This window comes from Lissotriton helveticus, chromosome 12, assembly GCF_964261635.1.
Source record: "Lissotriton helveticus chromosome 12, aLisHel1.1, whole genome shotgun sequence".
NCBI classification, from domain to species: Eukaryota; Metazoa; Chordata; class Amphibia; order Caudata; family Salamandridae; genus Lissotriton; species Lissotriton helveticus.
Genome location: NC_136073.1, coordinates 23575200 through 23602272, shown reverse-complemented (window position 1 = coordinate 23602272; position 27073 = coordinate 23575200). Strand labels below are relative to the sequence as shown.

Sequence of the window (27073 nt, the reverse complement as noted above, 5' to 3'; positions counted from 1 at the left end):
CCTCCATATCACTCTCCACCCTTCGGTGGCCTCCATATCACTCTCCACCCTTCGGTGGCCTCCATATCACTCTCCACCCTTCGGTGGCCACCATTCTTGTCATTGGCCACAATGGGTGCCATCCTTGTGTGTGGCTAGGGGACCCTTCTTCTCCTCAGGCTAAACCCCCCCATCTTCAGCCCGGGTGATGATGGCACGCCACTCCTGTCTTAGGAAGCCACAATGGGCCTTGGTGGGCAAGTGCATCAAATGCTGTGCACTTTCTGTGGTCGTCAGGCCATCCAAACACTATCCTGGCTTTTCACAACCCGAACATTTAGAAGATATAGCCCTTGCATATCAAGGCATTCCCCATAGACGCAGATTGATACATCAGGCCTGTATGCCTACTTTGATATTGGACAGAACCAATGCACGGCTCACCACAGACCTCTAGGCTCAATAACCACATGTATGTGTATGTGCCTTCCATCCTGACCATACGTCTGTGAAACAGTCATGCGCCCTACAAGCCATTGACAGCTCCAGAGACTTAATGATGGTCATTCCAACGTATACCCCTTCCAGCTCCACACCAGGACACTCCTTAGAGACTTACAGAATGTCCCTCCTCAGAGAAATGTGCTCTGTGAGTTTTTTCCTTCAGTTCTCAGCAGCAAGAAGTAGAACCCACACCAGTACTTAATTTGAGCCTGTGTTTTCCAGTGCTCAGCACTGGTAATTAATTGCTAACAACAGCACTTATAACTGTTTGCCACATGGTGGTGCTGTTTGTTTTATTTAGAGATGAGCATAACAACAGATGTTTTTTTTAATTCAATGTATGCTAGAAATAACATACCTACGATCCAAGCCATTATTATAGCTTTCGGGGCCTGAAATAGTCTAAAATATCACACTTGTAGGGGTGCGATGGTTAGTTGGTGTGTTTGTATGCTCATTGGCAGCGCTGGCAGGGGCAATGGGGGTGCAAGCTGCAGTGGCCTCCTGACGAGTGACCTGGCTCTTAGTTAAAAAAAAATACAAATCAAGATCTGACCCACACTACACATTGTTTTTAAAAATTAAACCAACCTGACCACACCCAGCAAAGCCCAAGGTAAAACTGGGTCCTGACCATTTGTGTGTGAACCCTGGTAACACCCATTATTCGAAAGCCCTGCAGCCCAAGGTAGCCCTGCAAAGCAGAGGCTGGCTTGTAATAAGCTAAGGTTTCTGCGACCAGTGCAAAGCTCGGGCGTACGTGGTGGTAATATTTTGGAAGTCGCCAAGCTGCCGGTGTGTCAGAAGACCTTCCCAGGGTGTGGTTGGCCTTTCTACCACCCTGGCATTTTATCAGTGGCTGCAGGCTCTGCGGCTGCTTTCAGATCCACTTGGGTTTCAGAGACCCCACCCATGGGATGTATGACATTACAACGCATGCCTTTACAACGCTGTTTTTACAACGCATGCCTTTACAATGCATAGTGCTTTGGGGCGCTGGATAGTGAATAGTTTAATTTGCTATTCCAACTCCAGTCCCCGTGGATAGTAGGGAAGGTGTTGGATAGTAAATTAAACCTATTCCCTATCCTAGAGCGCCCCCCCAGCGCAAAGCGTTGTAATGGTTTGCGTTGTAAAAGTTGCGTCGTAAAGGCACTGCGTGGTAAAAGTTGTGTTGTAAAGGATGTTTCCCCACCCATGGTCCCCTTCTAGCCGCTGCCCCCTGCACTGTGTATGGCTGGTTTGAACATTTATTCCAGGGTTCATTTTGGATTCCAGTCCAACCTGCTACTTCAGCCGAAATTCAGGAGAGACTGGGCCATCAAGGGGTCTGTTGGAAAGCCTGGTGAAGGATACATCTGATGGGCTGTGGCCGCCACGTCTCCTACTCTGAAAGAGAACGGTGGTCCCTGGATGAACAGAACACGCCACATTAGGTAACCATGGGGTCTGTGGTAAGCAGGGAAGGATGCAGGTGACAGGGTGGTTGAAAGAAACCCTTGCTGCTCCCAACAAGCATCCGCTGAAGAGCCATAACTTTAGTGACGGGCAATTATCTCACAATAATGATAACATATAGAATGTTCATTAAAGCTATACTAAACTTAAAACTTTTCAATTTAATAATGCATTATACTGACAATCCTCGTAACGTTTGGCACTTGCCACACAATTCGTAATTTTTTTTTTTAAAAAGCCTGCTTTGGAAATTAAAAAAAATTGGGCAGATTTCTGATTGGTTAAGGAATCCTAAAGGTCCCTTGAAGTTGGCATGCACATCTTTGCAACCCATATATTTCCAAACATGTCGATGCATACTGCAGCGGACTGCCTGCATTTTTATGTTTTCATTTTCTTCTAGGAGAACCTATTACTCCGCGCCCCTATATAATATCGGGGCGCTGGGGCATTTGTACCTACAGGTTGAGGGATTGAGTGCTGTGCAATACACTCTTTGAACTAGACTCTCAGGTATACATTTCTAGGTCGAAAACCAGTAAAAGATTTGCAAATGTCAACAAATATACAAGTTTTGGGGTCTTCGCTGCATATTGCATAGCGACCCTGACCTCTAATGTCCCTTTCGCTACTCCTGTCCCTGAACTTATACCTGCGGACAGTCCACGGCACTCGCGGATTGTCCACAGAAGTGCCCGCAGATGCTTATTGTGTGACTCCGGGTCACAGCACCGGCACCTGTGGAGTACCTTGTTACGTATGCTTTTCCCTGAGCGCCACTGTTGTGAATACCAGATTATACATCTGGTTCTTCAGTGTCATGATGTATATAAAGTGGGAAACAGAAGTTTTACCCCAAAGTTGCAACGGCTTGAAGGAATTTCAGGCTGCTTGGACAGGACTCTGTGGATGTTTGGGTTCCCCCATTACCCCTGCACCCCGATTTAGCTTTTGAAAACAGGGGGAGGTGGTTCTGTGGCCATACACAACATCATAGCTAACTCAAGCTTCACTCTCAAGGTCTATTTTATGTCACTCAGAACTAAGCCTGGGCGGTAAATTCCGTTCCACTCGTAGAACTTGCGAAATTTGGGTAATTTGGCGTTCCGCGGAGAACGCGAAATTGCCAAAAATTCCGCGGCTTAGCAGAATTTTTTGCTTGTTCGCGCTTTAAACATGCGTGTTTACGAGATATCTCCCCTAAGCACGCAAACAACGTTCGCAAACAGAAAAAAAAGCATCGCGAATGGGCGGAACAAGCAATTCCGCGTGTTCGTGGAGATTTTTTACCATTTTACAGCGCTTTGCGTAGTACGACTATGCAAATTCTGCCCACCCCTACTCAGAACCCCTCGGTGAAAAACATCACCGTGATTCACTGTTACCCTTCTATAATTCTATTTCTTGTGCACCTAAGCTCCACTCATGCGTGCAGGAATGATTCAGAATCAAGACCTTCACATTCATGAGTGTATATATCAAAATAACGAGGCCAGCAGAGGAGGGCGACGAGAAAGAATTAATACATTAGTCATAGTTCAGAGTGGATCTTTTCACTAATATTGAATAATGTGATTTCATTGATGAATTAACAAGCAGAGAAACAAGAACCTGAAAAACAATTATCGCCAAGAATTCAATCAAAATATTTATTAATATCTTCCGCATCTGGCGCTCTGCCTGTGCTAAGGTTTGCTCTTGTATCTTGTACTCCCTGTGTGCAGTTGTATGGTTGTGCACTCCTTGTGTGATGTGGTGTAGTCTGATATTCTGACCACGCAGTGGTGTAGCACCCCACTCCACACCACGTGTGCTGTTGTGTAGTATCACACGCCCCAGGTGCTGTTGTGTATTCTAAAGTTCTGCAATAGTCGCCTCTTGTGCTCTGTGCGTGCTGTCCTGGGGTCTCGCACACCACATATGTGCTGTGTTATAGTCTCGCGCTCTTGCATGTGCTGTCCTGGGGTCTCCCACCACATACGTGCTGTGGTGTAGCCTTGCAATCCACGTGTGCTGTTCTACAGCCTCACTGTACATGTATGCTGTGGTGTAGCCTTGCACTCCGAGTGTGTTGTCATGTAGTCTCGCGCTTCACATGTGCTATAGTGTAGTCTCACTTTCCTTGCAAGCTGGGGTGTAGTTCCGCGTTCCGTGTATGTGTTCTGTGGTGTATTCTCACACTATGCCTGTGCTGTGGTTGAGCTTCAGGCTCAGTGTGTGCTGTGGTATCTTGGGTTATCAGCCCTCCATGATTATCCTTGAAAAAATCATTTTGGGGTCAGTGGTACTTACTTGGTGCTTCTGTGGTAGGAGGGGGTGTGAGAAGCTGGCTTGGTATATTGTGTACAGTTGTGTAAGTGGGCACCCTGCACCAATCCAGACGACCCTTATGGTGATTTTAGTGGCGTTAGACAACCTTAGAAAGCTCTCTTTAAGTGGTAGCTCTGGAGAGCAGCCTTCGGGCTTAGTCCAGAAGGAGTGTAAAGCAGCTGTTTTACCAGAACGTAATCTTATAGGCATAGATTAAGTGAAAAAGAACCACACAGTGTAGTTATAAAAATATATATTTATTATAAGACACATACAGTGTAGTTATAAAAATATATATTTATTATAAGACACATACAGTGTAGTTATAAAAATATATATTTATTATAAGACACATACAGTGTAGTTATAAAAATATATATTTATTAAGACACATACAGATATCTCCTACCTGGAGATATACACGATGTACATAATACTTTGTAGATAAAACAGGTAAGTAGTTCAAAATACACAGTGGTTGCCAGCGGGAGACTTAAGCATATACTAAAATAGTGGTATGCGAACCGCGACTCAAGTCAAGACTACCTGACGTATGTAACCAAGAACCTCACGGAGGCCGTGTGCAGAGTGGGAACACGACCGCGGGCTCCATACAAGTCAATGGGTAAGTCGTGGTTGCAATTTTAAAGAAGAACCCTTCCAAGTGGAATCTGGGGAAACCCAGTGGAAGACAGAAGTTTGAATAGTCACCCCACCCATGGATACCCTAGGAACCAGGATACCTACACCAGGGAAGACGGGTGCATAGGTGTGAAATGGCGCCGGAAACCGCCGTCGAACCCAATGGAGGACTTCAGGAAGATGCCGCTGCAGGAGAAGGTGAAAGTATCCAGTTGAACCCAAAGGTGGATTCGGAATGAGAAGTAGCTGCAAGCAGAGGGGACAGAGTCTTTGCCACTCAGGAATGACCAGGAGACTTGGAAGATGAATGCCTTCCGATGTCGGGTGCTGCAGGAGAGCCGAAGTGACCTTGGAGCTACAGCTGTGCAGACCAGGCGATGCTGTGGAAGACCAGGAGCCATTCGTAAGCTGTCCCGCGTCGGATGTTGAGAGTTGAGGTTTCAGTGTCCGTCGGGAGCACCAACAAGCCTTGGCAACCGCAACCAACGTAGAAAGCGAAAAGGGTGCACTGTTGGGACGAGCAAGGTCCATATGAGTCCCCACCAGCAGGGGAGTCAGAGCAGGCCCCGAGCAATCAGTGGAGCCTGCTGGAATCAAGGAAGACCCTCAAGAGAGCCCTCAGACTGGAGGCACTGGAGTTGCAAGAGGACCTCGAGCAGCTCACCAAAGATGAAGGCCCACGGTGCAAGTGATGTGGTGAGGACAAATATCTTGGGCACAGGCGATGCTTGAGGTTGGGGCTACTTGGAGCCTGAAGATCTTGGAAGAAGGAAGCCAACAAGGCTTTGCGAAGGCAAGTCGACACAGTGCACAGGGATTCGGTTCCTACGGCTCCAACGAGGGATACTGACCTCAAACTTGGTGAGAGGGCAGAGTGGGCCTTGAGGGATGTGGAGAACCACCACATGTGTTTCTGAGCCTTTCAGAGTCCGTGGGAGCCCAGGCTCCATAGACTGATCAGCTTTGTTGCGGTGCCTCCAGATGCAGGGAAGTGACTCCTTCACTTCAAGGGAGATTCCTTTGGGTGTCTTGGATACCCACAGGCCTTGGAAGGTTCCTGTATGGAGCATGCCAACAGACGTTGCAGCAGACGAGCAGGACGAGACGAGGAGCAGTAGGAGTCTTCCCAGTTGCAGTCTCGGAGCCCAGAGCAAGGTTCAGCGAAGCCCAGAGTGCCCAGATGGTCGAAGATGAAGTGGTGTCTTGAATTGAACCTTGTCCCACTACGAATCTAGGGACCCACCCACAGGTAAGCCCTTAAGTACCCTAAGGAAAGGGTTGGGACGATTCAGGGTTCCCTCCCAGGGGAGGGGTGAGACAGTGGAGAGGACACTCCCATGTGCTTTGTCCAGTTTCACGCCTGAGCGGCTGGTTTGAATTGGACTATGCAAGGAGGGCACCATGTGCCCTTCAAGCAGACTTGGTGGCGCTGGCAAGCACTCCCACCCTGGGCCAAGACACTAAACCCTGTCTGGGAGGTGGTCACACCTCCCTGTGACAGGAAACCTATTGTTCTGCCTTCCCCTGTGCGAGCCTGGCTCAGCAGCAGCAGGGCAGAATTGGGTCTGATCGGCAGCAGCCATGTTGTGCTAACCGGGTCTAGACGAATGGTATTGGAGCACTGAGGGCCTCCCAGAGGAGCTTCACAGTGCACGGAATCGTACCTCACCAGGGTTTGATTCCAACATGTTTGATACCAAACATGACCGGGTTCGTTACAGCCACTTTAGAGTTAGCCATCGCGTAATGACGCATGGCCACTCTATATATCGTAATGGCGGATGCACTTACAACCCCGGAGAATGGACTCTGAAGGTTGTAGGGGTATCCTGCTCCTGCAGGGGCACCCTCACAAAACCGAGCACCCTGCCTTCAGGGTTGAAAGGCCTGCCTTAGGCCTGCCTTATAGGTTTTAAGTGAAGTGACCCCAGATATAAGCAAACTTATATCTCTTGTAAGTGGTGCTAGCCCCAACGTACACAGGCTGCAATGGCAGAGCTGTAGTTTGTTTGAGTGGTCTCTCATGGGTGGCATAATACATGCTTCAGCCCATGGGACCCCTGGTGCACCTATGCCCTGAGTACCTTAGTACAATATACTCAGGACTTATAAGGGTTCACTAGTAGCCAATCCGGGGTATACCTAGGTATTCACCATACACAATTTAGGGAAGAAGCACAGAGACTGGGTTCCTGATTAGCTGGTCAGGAACAACAATGCACCAGGCAAAACGTAAGAATAGCCATAAAAGCAGATCCTACTTTCCTACAGGAAGTAATAGCATGTTTACACAAGTACAAAGCAACAGAGCTCCGTAGAAAGAAAAGCAGCTAAGGTGGAAATCTTTATTGAGGAGGCCCATGGGCCTTTCTGAGCCACCTACTTTGGGCACCCAGCACCAAGGGGGAGGTAACATTTTCTCTTTAAACTCCATAATCTTCGCACATATAGTTTCCCACATTGTATAAATATTATACACACATCTGAACATTATAGGAACACCCTCTCAAAGCTTTTGTTGTGACCTGTGTACACTACAGACTATGATAGTTGTCTAATTCATTCCCCAAATTCAGGCCACCGGTGACACGCCACACTTCTTCTATAGAGTTTATTCCCTATGAGCAAGAGATGTTTATCACCACAATCCTCCTTGGAGCATCCAGAGAAGGAGCCGCACCACATGAGGTATCTTTCGAAGCAACTCTTCATTCAGCTACCGCTAGACGCATTTCTGTGGCCTTCGCAGCCTTGCTCACAACAGCGAGCGCCATTTTGGAAAACATTTTTAAAGTGCACACGCGCATAAAACTGTAATAGACATAGAAAACTGTGCCTGCGCGCATGCCGCAGTAGTCTTTTTAGGTCTCGCCTAGACGAAAGCAAAAGCGAAGCTTTTGCTGTCTAGGGAGACTACTTATGTCGCCACTTTTCAGGGATTCTGGGGAATGTAGACAGCAGACTGTGACGAGCTTGTCCTCCTGGCGATTGTATCTCGTGAGCGCGCACGTCGCGTCGCCGTCCCTGCTATTCCCATGCACAGAAAGGCTCCCGCACGCATGCGCACATACACACACTGCATACACACACACACACACACACGCACCCCCCCTTTAACAGACACACGCGCAGACAGACAGACACACGCACGCACAGACACACTACAACAGACACACGCGCACACCCCACCCCCACTCACCCCTCCTCCTCCGCAACACACTCACCTGTTCTGGCGGTGCTCGGCGTGCCTCTCGGGCGGCGGTTGAGCTTTGCGGGGCTCTCTCACCACATGAGAGCCCCGTCTTCTTCATGCGCCCGGCCGCTCTTCACCCGGTCCCCCATCTCGGGACCGGGACTCGATCAGGAGCCCTCGGGGCTCCTCGGACAGTGGCTTCTCTCTCGCGCCGCGATGGGGGCGGGACTTCCGGTTGGGGCCGCGCTGCGATTGGCCGGCTGCCCAACCGCTTCCGGGTCGTCGCAGGCAGCGCGGCGGCCCGGCGGGAAGCGGGAACTTGTTTTTGTTTGCCTTGAAATCCTTCCTCTGCTCCCCGCATGACAGGCATTCCACCTGGGGCCCCAGGCGAATAGTTTCAAGCCTTTCAAAACCAACACCCATTGCTGGATCCTCGAGGCAAGTTACTCCTTGTTTCTGAGGCATTTTCACCGGACTGTCTACCGTCTAAGCAGCCCGCTGATCCCTTCCTGGGATCCCAGCTCGATATTCGGTATGTTTATTTCATTATGTTATCATTTGTAGGGCGCCAAACGGGTATAGTTAAGGGGTGCATAAATCATGCTTGCTATCTAGTCACGAAATGCTTGTGTTTAGCCCGTTTCTAAGCGCTACAAAGCAGTGGCAGATAAGGAAACCGCTGCTCCCCGAGATGAAGCGAGTTGCCCATGGTCACACAAAGCGCAGAGGAGAAAGTGAGACTATAATCATGGTGTCTTGACCTGTAGGCAGCAGCCTGACCAATAGGCCGCCTTCCCAGCTTTGTTGTGTGACTTTACATGCGTAAATGAAAGGAAATAGGTAAATTGCCATTTACTCAGCACTTTCAAACGTACCCAATGCGTAGTGTTTAAAGCACAGTATGAAGCATCCTCAGTTGTAAATATTGCTATAAAATACTTAGAATATATATTTCCGGTGCTCGGTTCGTTTTATTATAAAAAGAAGTCAAGTAGAAAAAACATCAGCAGTTCAACAGGAGATACAAAATAACTTATCGGCCTAATTGTTGTTCTAACACTCACCGTAGACAAAGCATGTTTGTATTTCCAGTGAGAACGGGGACTGGAACAGGCGTCTGCAAGCACAGTCTTTGCAGTCGATGGGGACTTTTTATTCTGCAGTACATGAACGAAAACGTCACTTATGCATATGCCAGTGTGCGAAGCAATGGATCGAGTGGAGCCTTTTCATTACATTAATTGTGTAAAACGAGCTCCAATTCAATCCACCACTGAACTCTGGGGCCTATCTAGGGTGTTTAATGCAGCTGCTATAGATATAATTTCACCTTCCTGCAACTTATCTACAATTGTGCCTATATATAACAAGCATTTGCAATGTAATAGGTCTCACATTTACGCAAGTTTAAGCTGTTGGCATTGTAAATGACAATGCCTTTTATTTATATTTTAAAAACAAAAATAAAAGACAATGTTATTTGCAGTGTCAATAGCTCAAACTCGCATAAATGCGAGACCTATTGCATTGCAAATGCTTGTTTTCTATAATATAATTTCATATATCGGATTTTATGTATAATACTATTTTGACAATGTAAAAACTCAAAAATTAAAACTCTCTCCCAATCACGTTATTACAAACAATTTAGAAACGATTTTTCATTTTGTTTCTTTTCTTAGGCACCATGCTTATTAATTACAATCAAGTTTTCTGGCATGTTTTATATACACAGTTTAATCACGCGCTAAGTGTGTGTGTGTATATATATATATATACATATATATATATATATATGTATGTGTGTGTTTATATTAAGATATATATATATATAATATAGATATGTATGTGTGTGTGTATATATTGAGAGATACATACACATATTTATATATATGTGTGTGTGTATATATATATATACCTCGTAAATCAACTTGTCCTGTCGCAGCGGGAGCACAATCCAGTGGGTGCCTGCGGCGAGACCAGGGCAGTGTCTCGAATTAATCCAATACCAAGAAAATTAAATCGCGGCACACTTCTTGGTTGTTTAGCAGTTGTTTATTTCCAAACGTGACAACTCCTACGCGTTTCGAACCGTAGTTCCTGTTCACGGCAGTGTTTGGTCACTAGTCCCTTTTCGATTTTCATTTTTATATCAAGGCATGCAAGCATTTTACTAGTGCATCCTGGACCTAGTAGTTTACAAACTTTATACATTGCCTGGGATTGCAATTTCTATTGCTTTGTGTGGTGGGCGTTTTATCCAACAGGGTGTGTAATTTGTTACTGCACTTTAAGCGATGTACATTTTTATGATACGATCGCTTATATTTGTTCGTGATTTACACGAACATCATAGATCAGACGTCCATTTACCTGGCGGGTGATCGTGCAGATAACTTCAGACTTAGTGTCATCTACAAGTGGCTTGGAGAGAGGAAAACGAACATCACATGTCAAAGGTAGCGCTATGGCTTCGATTTATCGATGACCTGTTCCTTTTATGGAAGGGTACAGAAAAAGAATTCTATGAGTTTTTTGCAATCCTTAATGATAATCAAGTCGGCTTAAAATTTACTTGTAATGTGAGCACAAAAGAGATAGATTTCCTGGACACCAAAATATACATTGCTGAAAATAAATTACAGACGACTGTCCATAGGAAGAAAACGGCCACCAACAGCCTCCTGCACGGATCGAGCTTTCATCCTAAGAAATTAAAGAAAAGCATACCATACGGGGAGTTACTTCGTATGCGAAGAAATTGTTCTGAGGATGTTGAAATGGAGAGGAAATTTGTGGAAACTAAAGAACGTTTCAAACAAAGGGGCTACAAAACAACTGATCTCAATAGAAGTGAAAGAAAAGCGAGAACAAAAACCAGAGCGGACACTCTTCTCAGCAAGGAACAAAAAACGGAAACAGCAAAAACAGATAAGGAGCCAATAAAGGGAATCACACAAAAAAGTGATACGGATGAACAACCACGGATGGTAATGACATTCAGCAAGGAGAGCTACAGAATACAAAAGACCATGATAAAATTCTGGCACGTAATTCAAAAAGATCCAGATATAGGGCAAAGTATTGGGAATCGTCCTCTGATCTCGTATCGAAGAGCGCCAAACCTTTCCGACCATTTAGTTCGAAGCCACTTTGAATTGAAAAAAACAGAATCTTGGTTTGATATCAGGAAAAGAGGCTTCAGTAAATGTATGAGATGCAAAGCCTGCAAAATAGGCCGGAACATCAAGAATCTCCCAGATCTAGGTGGCAAAAACTTTGAAATCAAAACGACCATCACATGTGAATCTTCGTATGTCGTTTACATGCTACAATGCTCTTGTGGAAAGGCCTACATTGGCAGTACCACGTGCCCCCTCAAAATACGGATTTTGCAACATATCTGTGCCATTCAGAATGGGGACTTTACATATGCGATAGCCAAACATATGGCCAGTCATGAAGGAAAAACCTGGCTGGACGTAAAATACTTTGGACTGGCAAGTATCCAACTCCATGAAAGAGGGGGCAATCGGACACAAAAACTGAGACGACTTGAATCGAAACTAATAATAAGGTTCAAAACCAAACAGCCGGCTGGCTTGAACGGAGATGAAGAACTATATGTTCATCTATGAGATAATGCAGAGAGACACTAAGAGACTGTAAAGTTGAAAACCTTGAACTATATGAAAATTTTAGTAATATTGTGCATGATTGTTGATATCGATTATAAGGAACACCCTCACTCTAGTAACCTATATTGGGAGATTTGAAATCAAAAATGTATAAGTGGGTTGAAATAACAACGGGGACCCAGGGCACTCAGCCCTTTATTGTAGATGACACTAAGTCTGAAGTTATCTGCACGATCACCCGCCAGGTAAATGGACGTCTGATCTATGATGTTCGTGTAAATCACGAACAAATATAAGCAATCGTATCATAAAAATGTACATCGCTTAAAGTGCAGTAACAAATTACACACCCTGTTGGATAAAACGCCCACCACACAAAGCAATAGAAATTGCAATCCCAGGCAATGTATAAAGTTTGTAAACTACTAGGTCCAGGATGCACTAGTAAAATGCTTGCATGCCTTGATATAAAAATGAAAATCGAAAAGGGACTAGTGACCAAACACTGCCGTGAACAGGAACTACGGTTCGAAACGCGTAGGAGTTGTCACGTTTGGAAATAAATAACTGCTAAACAACCAAGAAGTGTGCCGCGATTTAATTTTCTTGGTATTGGATATATATATACCTATATACATACACAAACACCGCTGGGTGAGGGGTTGGGTCAGAAAAAAAATCTGAAAGGCGACTCGGCTGCAGCTCGGCTGCTGCTGCCGACCAACCCTCCTGACATTTTACTGTGCTGAATTACCACCTGGTAAAATCGTGTCTGGTTCTTCCACAACTGGAAAACAAGCATTGGCATAGCCAATAGGTCTCGCTTTTGGGACCTTATAAGTATTTAGTTATGCAGCACAATATCCTTGGTGTAACAACATCAACTGTTGCATGGCTAAACACTTATAAGGTCCCAAAGGCGAGACCTATTGACTATGCCAATGCTTGTTTACAATTTCCTTCTATCGCTGCAAATAACAGAACTCACTCCTGAGGGAGAGCCAACTCTCTGACTCTGAACCAATGCACAAGGAACAGTCGCACAACCAATTGTTTATTTCAACAATCACTACAAGAAGCCTTCAATCCAATTCTAAAAAAAACACGAAAGACCCAAAACGGAAGCAAATGCCGACATACGGAATCTGTGTGCTAAAAAACAACGCCATGCGTAGAAAATAATACACAACACTACTCAAGGATTAAAGAAAAAATGTAATCCACACCAACACTAATTCTGACAACTCGAATAATAATAACTAAATGTGTGATACGGGTTATAGTAGTGAATAGTGAAGTAAATGCAGAAAAAATAAAGTCTACACTTAAAGCATAAAAACAATACCATGAAAACAACTTAATTCGCGTTACATATGCCACTTAAACTGAGCTGCTATTAACGTACTCCAAATTTTATGCACCGCAGAAACATGAAAGGCTGAGTCGGCACTAAGGGGCTCCAGCATGTCAACTGCATGTCGTAGGTAGATCGGTCGTCAGAGCTTTAACCCTCTGAGCTATCTACTAGTAAAACACAAAAGGCTGGCACGCAATCCAGGCTGCAACTTCACATTACTGTTAACTCGTGAAAGTGATGTTTGAAGACAGGTGTTACACGAAAGAAAGAGAAACTATTTACAGAGTAAACAAACGGGCCTGGACGTGGCATTACAGGTGTAGGAGACGTTAAATCCTTGAACGTCCAGCGCTAGCGCGCCGAGCAGATATAACCGAGGACCGGAGGCCGAGGCTGCCTGGGATAGATCCCTCATTGTTCCATCCGAGAGGGCGGGGAGTGGGACAGGTGGGAAGAGGAAGCGTGGCTTTCCTGAATCTGAGGAGGCGGGCTCTGCCAATCACTCCGGGCGATGAACATGCCCCAACGGCAGGAAGGAGAGCCGAGGACATGGCAGAGCTGGGCGCTGCTGCTGTGGCCTTTGGGCCCGGTCTGCACCCACTCTCCCAAGTCTGGCAGCTGCGGGCATTACTGTATCTGCGGAAGAGATGTGCAACCGGCTGCACCCCGGTACCTGCAGAGTGCGAGGAACATGCAAACATCGGGTTCTACTATCTCCATTCTCTAGTGCACACTGTGGAGATACAAGGTAATCGGGAAGATACAGATGAGTTCAAAGTGAATTTGCCATGCACTGAGAAGTAAGAGATAAATGAGACACAGCTCCATAAAAAAATCGGACACTCAAAAGACAAATGTCTATTAAGCGATAGGAAGATCATATGGAGACTCATATGTTTAAAGACAGGTTAAAAAAAGAGGCAAGGCGAGGGTGTCAACTTTCAGAGCAGAGACATAAATAAGGAAGTGAACTGGTCGTTCATAAAGCAGGCGAGGAGGCACTGGAGCAATTAATGGTCATAGGAAGCAAATCATTATTATTAGTGGTAATATTATTGCCAGCAGGCAAGATAATTCAGTAAGTTAAACGCCCACCATTGACATTTAAAATGAATGGAAAATAGTGTTATCTACAGGTCACAAGCTTAAATCGGGTAAGGTCAATTGAGCCTTCCATCCTTCTGAGTTCGGTAAATGGACTACTGTTACTTTGGATAACGGTAACACCTGTTGTTGTTGATTCTCGGATTGGCAGACGAGTGGCAGGGACGCTACATAAAATTATTACATTAACATTACTGTTTACAGTTCTGCCCTACGGAAATGCACAGGCATGTATTCGTTTTCCATTAATGAACGTGAACATGCGTCGCTCCGAAGAATCGGAACATGAGTCACTTTCTTCTGCAGCTGCTGGGCCTCCCCGAGCATACGAATGATACGCAGGACAGCCGTGACAAGTAACCATTTGTTTTTCCCAGCCTGTAAACACGCCACTCGTACCCAACTCAATGTGACACCACCACCTGCGCAGAGAAAGGCAGCCCCAATACAACCCAAGGACCCCACATACGGCATCTCTTACCCTGCATCAGCTGTGCTTGTGACCTCTTATCCACAACAATAACAGAGCACTCGAAACAGGCCTGGGCGGGGCGTGCAGGGGATTGTAGTTCTAGCACCGCGTCTGGAATAACGAGAAGTCAAAAGAAGACTACATTAACCGTGGGGTGCAGTAAAAAGAGGGCGGGATCTAGAGTTGATGAGAACATAGAGCGCTGGGGACGCACCGTGCAGTTAAAATGATGGCGGACCAGAGAGGGAGCATATCTTCAAGGAGTTCTGCCTCCTGATTGGCTGTTGAAATAAACACTGAATAGAAACCTGTGGTGCGCGCGCACCACAGAGGAGCCGACGCGGGAATTGAAACCAGTGGTGCGCATGCACCAGAGGAGCGGGGGTAAGGGAGCGTGAAGACGCCGAGACAAGGTAGGGGATGTGTGTGTAAGGGGGGGGTTCTCTGTGTATGTGTGTGCGTGCGTGTGTGTATGCGGGGGGTTCTGTATGTATGTGTGTGTGTATGCGTGGGGGGGGGGGGGCTGTATGTGTGTTGTGCATGTGTTGTGAAGAGCCTGCCGGAATCGGAGCGCGTGTTGACGCGCGCGACCTGATCCCGGCAGGCTGCTGCTGCGTGCGCGTGACAGTCTGTTGTCCTCTCTGGCTCCCTTTGAGTCCTTGAAAGCCGGAATGATAACAATAGTCTCGCTCTGCGACAGCAGGCCTTTGGCCTGCAATCGCAGGGCGAGACCTAAAAAGTGGGTGTGGAAAAAAACAAGTCACTCAGAATCGGGTGGAGCCGAATTCCATGAGTTCATTCCACTCCGCCTGACTGGTAATGAGGTTTTTAGACTTTAACATCTTACGTTTAACCCGTTTCGTCTGATCGCCACTTGCCCGGCTTTGTGTTTCCACAAAAAAAACACTTCAAATAAGATTAAAAGTTTAGTAGCTCCTGGCAAATCTAACTGACCTCGCTCGCCAGGGGTTCTGTGCCACCGAAACATATTAAAACACCGAAACATATTAAAACCCCTTCCATGGCAACCTATCATTGAAGGTTTTGTGTCAGAAATATTGTCTCACAGAAATATTGTGTCCTAAATATCCTTTACAAAAGCATCATTTGGTTTAGCTCCTCGGGCGTCCCTCAGTCACAAGGCAAGCAGTTGTGGGGTGTCCCCAAGAATAGATGTCTTTAAAGTACATTTTGGAGCCCAGTGTTCTAAATATATTTGTCAAAATTCTTAGGTGTTAGGGGCAGCGTGCAGGGGTGTAATTCCTCACGGCTGCCTCGGTATCCCTGGTCATTTCGGGCGCGCGGGCAGACCTCTATTCCCCCCAAGGCTACTGCTGCAAACATCTGGTTATGAGGCCCTTAAAAGGGCAATTTTAGGACCAGAGAACACGCAGTTCTGCGACACAAGCCGTGGCAGATGGAAAATGGGGGAGAAACTATAAAATCTACAACTATGGATAATTGTGAGACATCTTTTGATAGGAACATTTGGAAGATTGCATTTTGAGACTGACACGAACAAGGAATGTTTTTCAAATCTGGATGTTATATTTGAATCTTTCCCGTCATAATTTACGTTATTGTGAAGACATTTATGCGTCTCAACTTCCTGATCAGAATTTCAGTGGATATTATCTTGTTGGTAGGACGTGATGAGGTTTGATTCACTAATTTGCAGCTTTTAACTCAAATTTTTTTATTTTGAGGTCAAGTGGATCACAAGTTACCAAAAACGGTGTTGCACGTGTTACTGAAAGACACTTTAAACTTCCCTGGGCATCTTTCAGTTGCTGGTTGTCTGGTGTAGGTGTTAAATTGAAACCGTCTTCAATAAACTTTATTTCGGTCAATCTGACCTCAAAATTACAATCACAATACATACAAGTGTTTTTAAAAATTGCATCAAGAGACAGTTACACATGATTAAAAAAGAAAAAGGTGGAAATATCAATGTGTACATTGTTGGCACGCGTGGAGAATACAAGAATTCCACACACCATTTAAAAAGTCCTACAATCCTAAATTGAGAGACAACGGGATGAAATCAGAGGGTTGTTCAAGGCTAGAAACAAGGGTTCACCTTGGGAAACTGCATAGAACAAAGATATAACTAAATAAATACGTTAGATAAAAATAATTCATAAACAGGATGACCACAAGCTTGTCATACAACAGATAATTTAGTCCAGACACTGGAATTCCCCGCTACTACGGGTTACTTCTAAACAAGAGTTTTTACAAAAATTATAGAAGTAAACGTATAGAGTACCAGTACCCTGAGGCAGGACTGCGGTGCCAGTGAATAGAGTAAATTGAAACCAATGAGGCGTAAAGTTGCCCAGATAGTGTCACAAGTGTATAAAGTTCAGACTAATTAGAAATACTGCCACAAAAGGTATCACATTACTGCCCACAATTTGACTTTTCTTGCCACATATATTGGCCCTATCTGGCTGTATAATTCCACGGGCCCGATTATAATCGTAGCTCGAACGCGGGGCCCTGAAAAAGTGTGTGGCCTGGGGAATAATGTCCGCCGTCCCTTCTGAAGGTCCTGTCTGTGGGCACAAGCTTTGCGCACCCCTACAATCGATGACCGTGCCAAGGAGGCCTGCTCGGAGAATCCTGGACCAGCGTTGACCTGCTACCCATGGGTCTCTCTTCCCAGGGCGCCCTCGCTCACGTCTGGTCCTCTGCCGCGGCTCCATCCACCCCAGGCTCCTAATCCCAGATAGCGTTACATTTTGGGGACACCGGGAGATTAGTAACCGGATGAGTTGTGGTGGCGAGAAGGGCCCCCGGCGTGGTTGGATGGATGAATGAGCGGTGATGGACATGATCCTCAGGGCGGCCAATGACCCAGTCCTGTCACTCAATGATGCGATGAGATGTGATGCCCCCCGCGCCCAGGGTGACACAGACACTCAGGGTCACAGCTGGGATCTCACCGCAGGTATTGTCTACCCTCTGACAGCAACCCAGTGCAATTCTCAGAAGCCCCTAAAATGTTCCTCTTTTAAAATGTCTTCCTATACATTTTTTTAAAACTTTCTTTGTATTACACAAATCAACATAAAGACTACTTTAGTCCTCTTGACTTTGGAGTATGGACATACATAATGGGAAAAAGAAAAAAATAGAACAAGTTCTAAAAGCTTGGTAAATGAAGAGTTTGGGGGGAATTCGTTGAGTATGTCGTACTCGAACAAAGATTAGCAAATTGTACTCTTGGGATGTTGTTTAGACTATATCTTGAAGGGCTCGCGTACCTTAAAGAAGAAAGGTCTCTTTGTCCTGCCGGTGTCACTCGCAGTCACCGACAATAGGCGTTCTAGAACATTCCTTTGTTTGATGATGTCTCTTGGGGTTTGAGACCTATAGTGCCATCACTCAGCGGATGGCCCCTTTAACTCTTAAAACTCAGGTGAGTTTAAAGTGAGGTCTGAGGCTCATGGCCTGAAGCCGTTTTGGCCAACCTGACCCTTCTTGACTCCAAAGGAATAGATCGATAGCTCAAGCCGTGGTAGGAAGCCGGTTCATCTCCTGAGATGGTCTTTCTTCAGGACTCTCCATTGGAGCATCAAGAAACTTCACGTGGTTGAGGGTCACCTGCTGCATCCAGTGGCCGACACTCTGGGTTGAATTGGAGTCACTTATCGGATGGGTTATGGTGATAGTGCAAACTTTGGTAAACGTCACAAGCGGTGTAGGTTTATTCTAGTGCGTCCCGAATCATAGTTAAGAGAGGGGTTCCTCGACTGCGCATGGTGGCTCTGTAGTAGACCTCTGAAATTAACCAAAGACGCAGCTGATTCTTTGATCTTGGGCAGGCTGGTGAAGGCACCGTTGTTTCAGTCGCGTCACAACAATTATTCAAGAGATATTGAGTTCACTGGGGAAGCCTCTTTAGTAAGCGATCATGTTTGCAAACTTAAATCATAGGTAGGAATGTATAGCATTGATTAAAAAAGTGGTAGTAATAGCATAGTAAGAAGGTGCAAAGTCTAATTTATAGAAAAAGACTGGATTGCAAAAATGAACCAAGAGACAGGCCGAGTCCTTGAAATGGGACTTGCGTGCCCTTCGAGTGGACCTTGGTCCCTAGGCTATATTTGCTCAGCTGCCCCCCGGAAGTGACCGTGAGCGCTGCAGATAAATGGCAGCAGCGCCCAGTGGTGGGTCGAGTTGTTCTGTTGGGGCTGCAGGTTGGCCCTGGTGGCTTCCGTAGATAATTCTGCGCCTCGTCTCCCGGGCAGCCAGGACTCTTGATCGTGTCCATCCCATATGTTCCTGGATGTGGCTCCTGAGCCTGGTGTCCGCCTGGTCAATCCTTACGAGCCTTCTTAATTATAGGGACCGCGACACAATGCTCCGGATGGCCAGTTTGGGGCGCGATTTGCAGCATTTAGGATCACACACTTCGCTATTCTCTGACTTTATAGTTGCCGGCCAGGAGGTAAAAGATTCTTCCATACTATCAAGAAAATGTGCAGTCCATGAATGTGGAATACAGGGTGTCCTACCTAGCTCGTCGCCGGTTCATGTGGATAGGCAAGTGGCAGCAGCCCGCGAGAGCCTTCAAATAGCATCTGGTCATTCTTGTCCTGAGAGCAGGGCAGAGCACCTGCTTCACAGACCACATCCTTTCCAGCTCAGGTGCAATGTTGCACTGTCAGTGACATTAGGGACACGGTTAAGATTTTTAGCTCATGTTGTAGGTTGAGGTCACCCGTGTTCACTCCGGGTGGGACGGCATATGACATCCCCAGTTCGTTCGTCACATGTATAGAATCGACACTCGCGTGGTTGTCCAGCCTGGACAATCGGCATTCCCAGCCACCGCTGCAGTCTGCGAGTAGGCGGTGAGCACGGCATGCACTGCCCCAGCTGGGATCCGCTTACTTCTCTTGTTAATGTGGGGACGTTTTTGTGTTGTTCTGGAGAGGGATATACTCACTGCAATTTGGGGTTCGCGATGCGAGAAGTTGAGGAGGACGCGATAAATGCTGACACTATGTCGACGACACCATCCTTAGTCATGGTTAGGCGGAGGTGCAAGTCAATCCGCACTACTCTAGCAAGTCCATAATTTCTAAAAAAAAACTAAAAATATATATATTAATAATAATAACACCTCGTCCTACATTTACCAGTGCAGTTTCCAGCTGGTGCTTGGGTCTGATTCCAGACTGGTGAATGTCCAGAAAATTTTGTGAGCCTGCGCGTGCTTGGAATTGGTCGATGACCATTCTTTCTAGAACCTTTGAGTTCCAAGGGAGGTCTTTGGTGGGATGCTAGTTGTTTGCTTCTGAGGGGACTAAGGTGTTTTTTTATTAGCAGGGTGTGATGCCAGGGGATACAGGGACCTCTGCTGATAAGTGTGGTCACTTGTGTAGCCAGTACGTCTCAGTGTGGGGAAACAACCTTTACAACGCAGCCATTACATTGCACTACATTTACAACACAGACTTTACATCCAACATCCTTTACAACGCACGTCACTACACCGCAATCATTACATTGCATGTCACTACAACGCATGTCATTACAATGCAGGCATTACATAGAATGTCGTTACAAAGCATACCATTACAACACATAGTACCCCAAAACTATTCAACACTTACCATACTGTTGCACCCCCTAGAGTAAGAATAGTAATTTTTACCTCTGCACTATCCAACACTTACCTTAAATGCAATGTAGTGGAATGCATTGTAAAGGTATGATGTGATGTAATGGAATGCGTTGTAAATGTAGTCTTAAAAAGTGTGTTGTAGTGGTACGCGATGTAAATGTTTGCGTTGTAAAGGATGTTGCGGTGTAAAAACTGTGTTGTAAAGGCATGCGTTGTAAATATATGCATTGTAACGTCATACATTCCTCAATGTGCTGCTGCTATACTGTGGGGACAGGATACAAGCACCTTTCCAGGTACAAGGCCTGTTAGGAGCGGAGAGCACATCTTCTGTTGTCATCGGGTGAAAGCAAACGTGTTGCTACTCTGTATAGAGGCGGTAGAGCTGTGTCATTTGGGCATGTACTTCATATTGCTGGCTTGTCTGTTTTTTAAAATTTTCTCAATAAAAAAAAAGCTGGGAAGTTGCAAAGTTCTTGAGTTTGAGGGATGGATTGGGTTGTACACTTAGGATGGATGGATTGTTTCACAACATTGAAAAGTTCTCTGACTGTTTACGATACCTCATATCTTATTAGAAAATCGATCTATTTTGTGTTGAAAATTATCTGATGGTATTCTATGCAAGTTTGTGGTAAAGCTAGAAGTAAGTTTGATGGGGTTTTTTTGTTTCCAACAAGTTGCGTCTAGTTTGTGGCAATTTATATTGATTTTTTTTCTAGTTGGTCTGTTTCCCATATTTGGTACAACTCTGCACCTCAAGTCTTATCTTCTGTTTCTATAAGATTTTTTAATAGAATGGATGGTCGATGTTCTCATATTGCTGACTATCTCTCCCTAGGTCTGGTTTTCCACTATCGAGCCAGCAGCAACCGCTACGCCCTGTCATTCCAAGAGGCGGAACAGGCGTGTCTTGAGAACTCTGCCGTCATTGCTTCCCCTGAGCAGCTACAAGCGGCCTTTGAAGATGGCTTTGACAACTGTGACGCGGGATGGTTATCGGACCGAACTGTGCGGTGAGCCCTGAGAATGCATGCGTGGTGAGGAAAAGGGGGAGTGGTTAAGAGAGACCCTGCAACAATATATACTATGAAAATCCAAAATGGCCACCAATGATGTACCTGCGCAACAGATGTACCTTGCTACGGTGTAATTTTTATGATTCAGGTTCCCTTTAGCTGGCAATGCCTTCACTGCCAAGGAGCCTCATACCATGTGTGCCTCCTCCAAAAAGTCCCGCATTTTTAGGGAAAAAATGCTTTGCATGCTGGAGCTTGTGAGTCCATTCTTATAATGAGAAAAGTAAAACTGCTTAACATTCCAGGACACAAATGTCTCTCAGCTATAAAGCCAGGACATGTTGACAGATGTCATGGTGTCCTCTGTTGGTGAGCGTGTCGTTCCTTTGGCTCGATGACCACCATTTTAGAAATATAGACTCCGATCTGCTGATCCAGCCATTTATAGGGAAGGATCGACTTGAATTCATTTGTCCGGTTACTTACTGACGGCTTACTTACTGCACCAGGACCAACCCAAGCTGACACCCCTAATATATGCAATAACAAGTATTTATCAAAACAGGTAGGTCAAACTTGAAAGTAAAGGCAATATCTTCCTCTTTCAGTTACAGGTGTGCAGTAGGTTAGGAAAGAAGCTGCATTTCTAAGACTTTAGGGAGGTGGGTCATAGATGCAGGAGGAGTAGAAGGGTCACGGGCTGGCCAGAACAAGGAGAGCCGCTCCAGGTGATGGGGAAGTGCAACGTCTGCAAGGCGATGGGCTATGTCAGTGGTGCTGTGATGAGAAATCTGGGAGGTCCTGAGCGGAACACAGGGCGGAGCCATAGAAAAGAGGAGTGGGACAAGGGGATACGTTGCTTCAGCAGCCATAGAGCTTTTCACACATAGCGGCTTACACCACGCTAGTGGGAGTTGCTGTAAGTGAAAATACAGCTGCCCGCTTATTGTTAACAATCTAAATGTGGGCGCGCTTCTTCCTCCAGAGGATGCGTAGTCGAAGCGGGAATAACGTCCTAACAATGAAAAATCCAGGAATTGTTCCGATGACACCTAGCATGAACTGTCCTGGTCTCGCCTTCCAGTCACATCATGTCATGTTATGTAGATTTTTAGAGCACACTAACACCCAGGAGGGGGTTCCTGGTGCAGGTCAAACCCATTCCCTTTTTGAACATTGTTCTGAGGTCAGCTGAGACCTGTTTCACATTCAACAAAACCACAAAATTAAATTCCTACTGCTGGCACTGAATTCTATTGCAGGCTCTGTTCCCTTGCAAAGAAACCTGCTTCGTGAACACAATTTAATTTAGAAACCTGACAGCTGCATGCCTCTAGTAGCAGTCATAAAACGCAAACAGCCGTGGGCGGCCTCGGCAGAGCTTCAGTTTAAGGGTTTTACAAATTAGAAGTTCTTATTCCACGCCAGCGCGCTCTGTGCATGCTGCGCGCCTGTCTCCAGCGGCCTGTTAAGCGGGACCAGCCGCTGATCTCTTTGTTAGTCATATTGGATTGGTTCTTTCAGTAGACCCATTGTTCCAGTGTGATACCTTATACTACTAGTTCTACCACTGCTACTAGGGCTAGTAAATAATAAATGCATTCTATATGGACCATGCTGTCAAAAATAAATGTGTATCAATAAAACATGTTATAAAAAACAATTATATGAATTACCTACATTTATTACCAGAGGGCAAAGCTGAAATGTCACTGGATTACCATGCTACGTGCTAACCATCTTGAGAAATCTGTTATTGATTACCAATATAGAAGGGGGTATCACAACTCCTCATGAGCCATGGCTCCTCCCCATTCCTTTCAGGATGGAGGAGCGTGATTGTGTTGGTGTTTTTTAGGATTTGCATGATAAATACACCCTTTCCAATATTTTATTTTAGTAGACTTTGTGTTTTTTCTACACTTTTAAAAAAAAAATTCTCTCTAAAATAAAGAATCATGGCTTCCTTTGACAAACTGTGTGTACGTGGCTGTCATAATAAAAATCAGAGTATGTAGGTCTTGACCCAAACACGTGGCACTCAACTCATCATTAGACATTATTTTATCACCCATTAAAAATTGAATAAAGGCCAGGAGGCCCGTCTGGTTTCAGGTCTGATCCTTACCCGTCCCTGGGTATCACTCCGCCCACTGTACCAACTAGAAAGGTTTTCTTGACCTAATCATTTCATTTAATTTCATTCATAAGGCGCAGTCCCCGGCTAAAGCTCATCTTGGCATGAATTTTAAGTACGGATACCCCGGCACTCTAAAGTGCGTGTCGTGACGAAACACGTGTCGGCTGTTGCTCATTGTGGACCAGGATGAAGAGGACATAACCACCATTCTTAGTCTCTCGACTAGCTCTCTAAATTAGGGGACATTTGCCCTCTTTTGGTCTTTGTATTTGAACTCTTTTTTGAAACTGTATTCTTCGTGTGTTTTAAGAATCATCATGACTTAAAAATATTTATGAATTAAAAACGAATTTGATTTTGAGAACCAAAACTTGTTTGTTGCCAGTAGTATTTGTTTCAATATACAGAACTTTTCCGCTCTGTACTAAATGCACAGAACATAAATCACTTTAGAGTGCCGGGGTATCCGTACTTAAAATTTGTGTTTCATAGTAATTGCTCGTCACTTACTATGAACTCTAACATCTAGGTAGTAGGGTGCATATTTATCCTGAGTGGCACCAATCCCAAATGGTTAATTTTATTCCCATTGAAATCACGATACATCTTATTTGCTTGACCCCATCTGTTATTACTTGTATGTGAGGTGCGTCTTCTTTACTTTGCTATCAGAAAGTTTTGTACATCATCTTGGCATGAACCTGGTCACAAGAGCAAAGACAAGAATCTGCCTGGTGAGAAGGAAGGGTACAACTGATTGTCTGACTAAGAGCAGGACCTCAGTGTTGGGAAACTGAATGGAGTGATCCACTGGTCTTTACGTCAGAACAGAAAACCTATATTTAGCTATTACCCGCGAGGGCCGCCACCTGTGGTAGTAAGTAAGGTTTGGTGAAACAGTTCATGAAAAACCAAATCCGGCCAATCAACTGTTTCTTTTAGTTCACCTGAGGAGCCAAACCGGGCGAAAAATCCACTCCACAGTCGAAATAGAGAAACAGGTGGATTTCTAGCCCAACCTGACTGACCCACGCGAACGATACACTGAAAAACCTTTTTTCTTGATGTGGTTTGTGAGATTACAACATGAGGCTCACCTTTTCTGTCCGTTTAAGGTAGACGAGGATCTGGCAAAAAGGTGGAATTACTCTGATTCACATCCATAAATTGCAGAAAAAATGTCCCATTGGTTGTTCAGGGATTCTATTCAGGGATGAGAGCTTCTCCCCGCTTGGGAGGTGTCATTCTCTCAGTGCCACACAAATACAAGCCGCAAGTACTTGATAACTTTTGTTCATTATTGAGGTCTGAGGAGCTTCATAAACAAATACATTGATATTCAGATTAGGGACTGCAGATGATCCTGCTCTGAATCATATGGAAATGCCTTTTCAAAATCTAGCCAAGTGAGTTAGCCTATACTTTGAACATTCCTAGTTATGAGGGATAGCTCGATTGCCTTATCGAAGAATTGTGTTGAACGCACACTAGTGATAGAACATAGTCCATCTGACATGTCACTATCTCTGCCCCACACCTAGCACCATTTCAAAGGCATCGACCTGCCAGCCTTTCCCCATTTCCTCAGTTTGCCTCTGGTCCCCTCTCGAGCCAAGTGTACATGTCCTCCCACTTTCATACAATGATGGCGACCCAGTAACATCGGAGGAGCTTCATCGCTTTAACAAAGCTGGGAGATAGTGAGATGAAATTCCTTTGCCTAAGGTTTGGTTCAATCACAAGGCCAAGAGATTCAAGCGATGTTGGCTGAAGGCCAATGTTTGAAGGTTTATTCCATCAACGAGGAAATATTGAGGTGAATACCGGTGTCTACAAGTGTAGCTGCACGCAAGAGGTCGAGAGATGTTGAGATGAAGGCCTTTGTCTACGGGTGTAGCTCAATCCAAGAGGTCAAGAGATATTGAGAGCACCAATGTCTACAAGTGTAGCTCCATCCACGAGGTTAAGAGATATTGAGATGAAGGCCAGTGTCTGCTAGTGTAGCTCAATCCAAGAGCCCAAGAGATCTTGAGCAGCCCAATGTCTACAGGTGTAGCTCTATCCAAGAGGTCGAGAGATAATGAGAAGACGACCCGTGTCTATGGGTGTAGCTCCATCATCGAGGCACAGGACTATTCAACTGAAGACTAGCATACACGGGTTTAGTTCCATCTACAAAGGTTAGGGATATTGTAAAGGACACCAATATATGAAGGTTTAGCTCTGTCACATCAGGAGGCAGAGAGAGATATTGAGGTGAAGACAAAATGTGTATAGATTAGCTCCATCGGTTGAGAGACATTGAGATGGAGTTCGATATGGGGAGTGTAGCTCAAAGAACGAGCAATACTGAAATAAAGTCCAATTTGTTTACGTTTCACTCTAATAATGATGTCGATATTGAAGTAGAGACCTGTATGTGAAGGTTTAGCTCTGGCACATCGGATGATCTGTGTGTCTACGCTTGGGTCAGTCAACAAAGTATACAAAAAGTGATGGATGGCATTCTTGAATTAATATCACCCACTGGTAATCACTCGGGCCACATTCCAACCCATCATTATTTTGCACACTATGCCACCTCAGGTTGGTCCCAGCCATATTCAAATTAGTCTTGATCCTGCTCCAATGGGAACAGTCCAGCCCGAACTGCCAAGCCAGGTTCTCCCTGAACAGGATCACAAGCATCCCAGGACTGGTTTCGCTCTTGTTATGGGCTCATCAACTGGGTATAGCTCATGGACGGCTCCTCGATTCGAGGAGAGAAGCGTCGCTCCACAAGCCATAGAGCTGAAAAGTAAAATGATAATAAAGTGCATTTATTCCCATTTTATTTTTCAGCAACCTGTCTCGAACTAAGGGGCATGGCCATTGCTGCCGAGTGGCAGCCACAGAGAACTGTGCGGTAATGTTTAAAATGCGCATGTCTCTTTGGCTGGCCGTTTCGGGACGGCCATCCAGACATGCACAATGTAAGCTTCTCTAACCTAGCTGTCTTAGACAGCTGGGATAGAGAAAGCGCAGGCCTCCAGGGCTCTTGAGGGTGCTGAGAGAGGTCGCTCCCTCCAATCCTGGCTCTGCTTTCATGCTGTGATAGCAGCACCAGGATTGGGTAATGCAGTTTGCTGGGTTTAGAGGTTCAAGAAGACAACTGAGGGAGGAGGAATTTGAGCTGCAAGCCAGGAATGTTAGTCTATTTTATTTATGTATTTGGTATAGCTTTGTTCCAGTGCACAGTGTGCATAGGACCCAGATCTTTGCATACGTGACCCACGTAGGGTAACAAACTAAAGTATACAAAAAGTGATGGCTGGAAGTCTTGGATTAGTCTCAGCCACTGGGCTGTATCCCAATCCATCGCTATTTTACACTCCGTGCCACCTAAGGTTGGACCCAGCTGTATGCAAATCAGTCTTGACCCAACGCCCATGGGAACAGTCACCCCTGATCGGCCAAGCCAGGGCCTTCCTGAGCAGGAAAACAAGCAACCCAGGGCTGGTTTTAACCTCGTTGTGGGCTAATCACCGGGTGTAGGTTGGTTCCAGTAGCACAGTGTGCACGGGACCCACGTTTGGGCATGCCAGTCCCACATAAGCAACACACAAACGCGATAGATGGA

At 45.5% G+C, this 27073-nt stretch overlaps 1 protein-coding gene across 1 annotated transcript in view; it reads left to right on the top strand.

The window, feature by feature from the left end:
* The window catches only part of NCAN (neurocan), a 220557-nt gene that overhangs the window by 12152 nt on the left and 181332 nt on the right, over positions 1-27073 (top strand). Inside the window, exon 3 of the mRNA XM_078670555.1 lies at positions 21137-21311. Within this exon, the coding sequence (XP_078526681.1) occupies positions 21137-21311 (175 nt within the window). The remainder of the gene's footprint in view (positions 1-21136; positions 21312-27073) is intronic.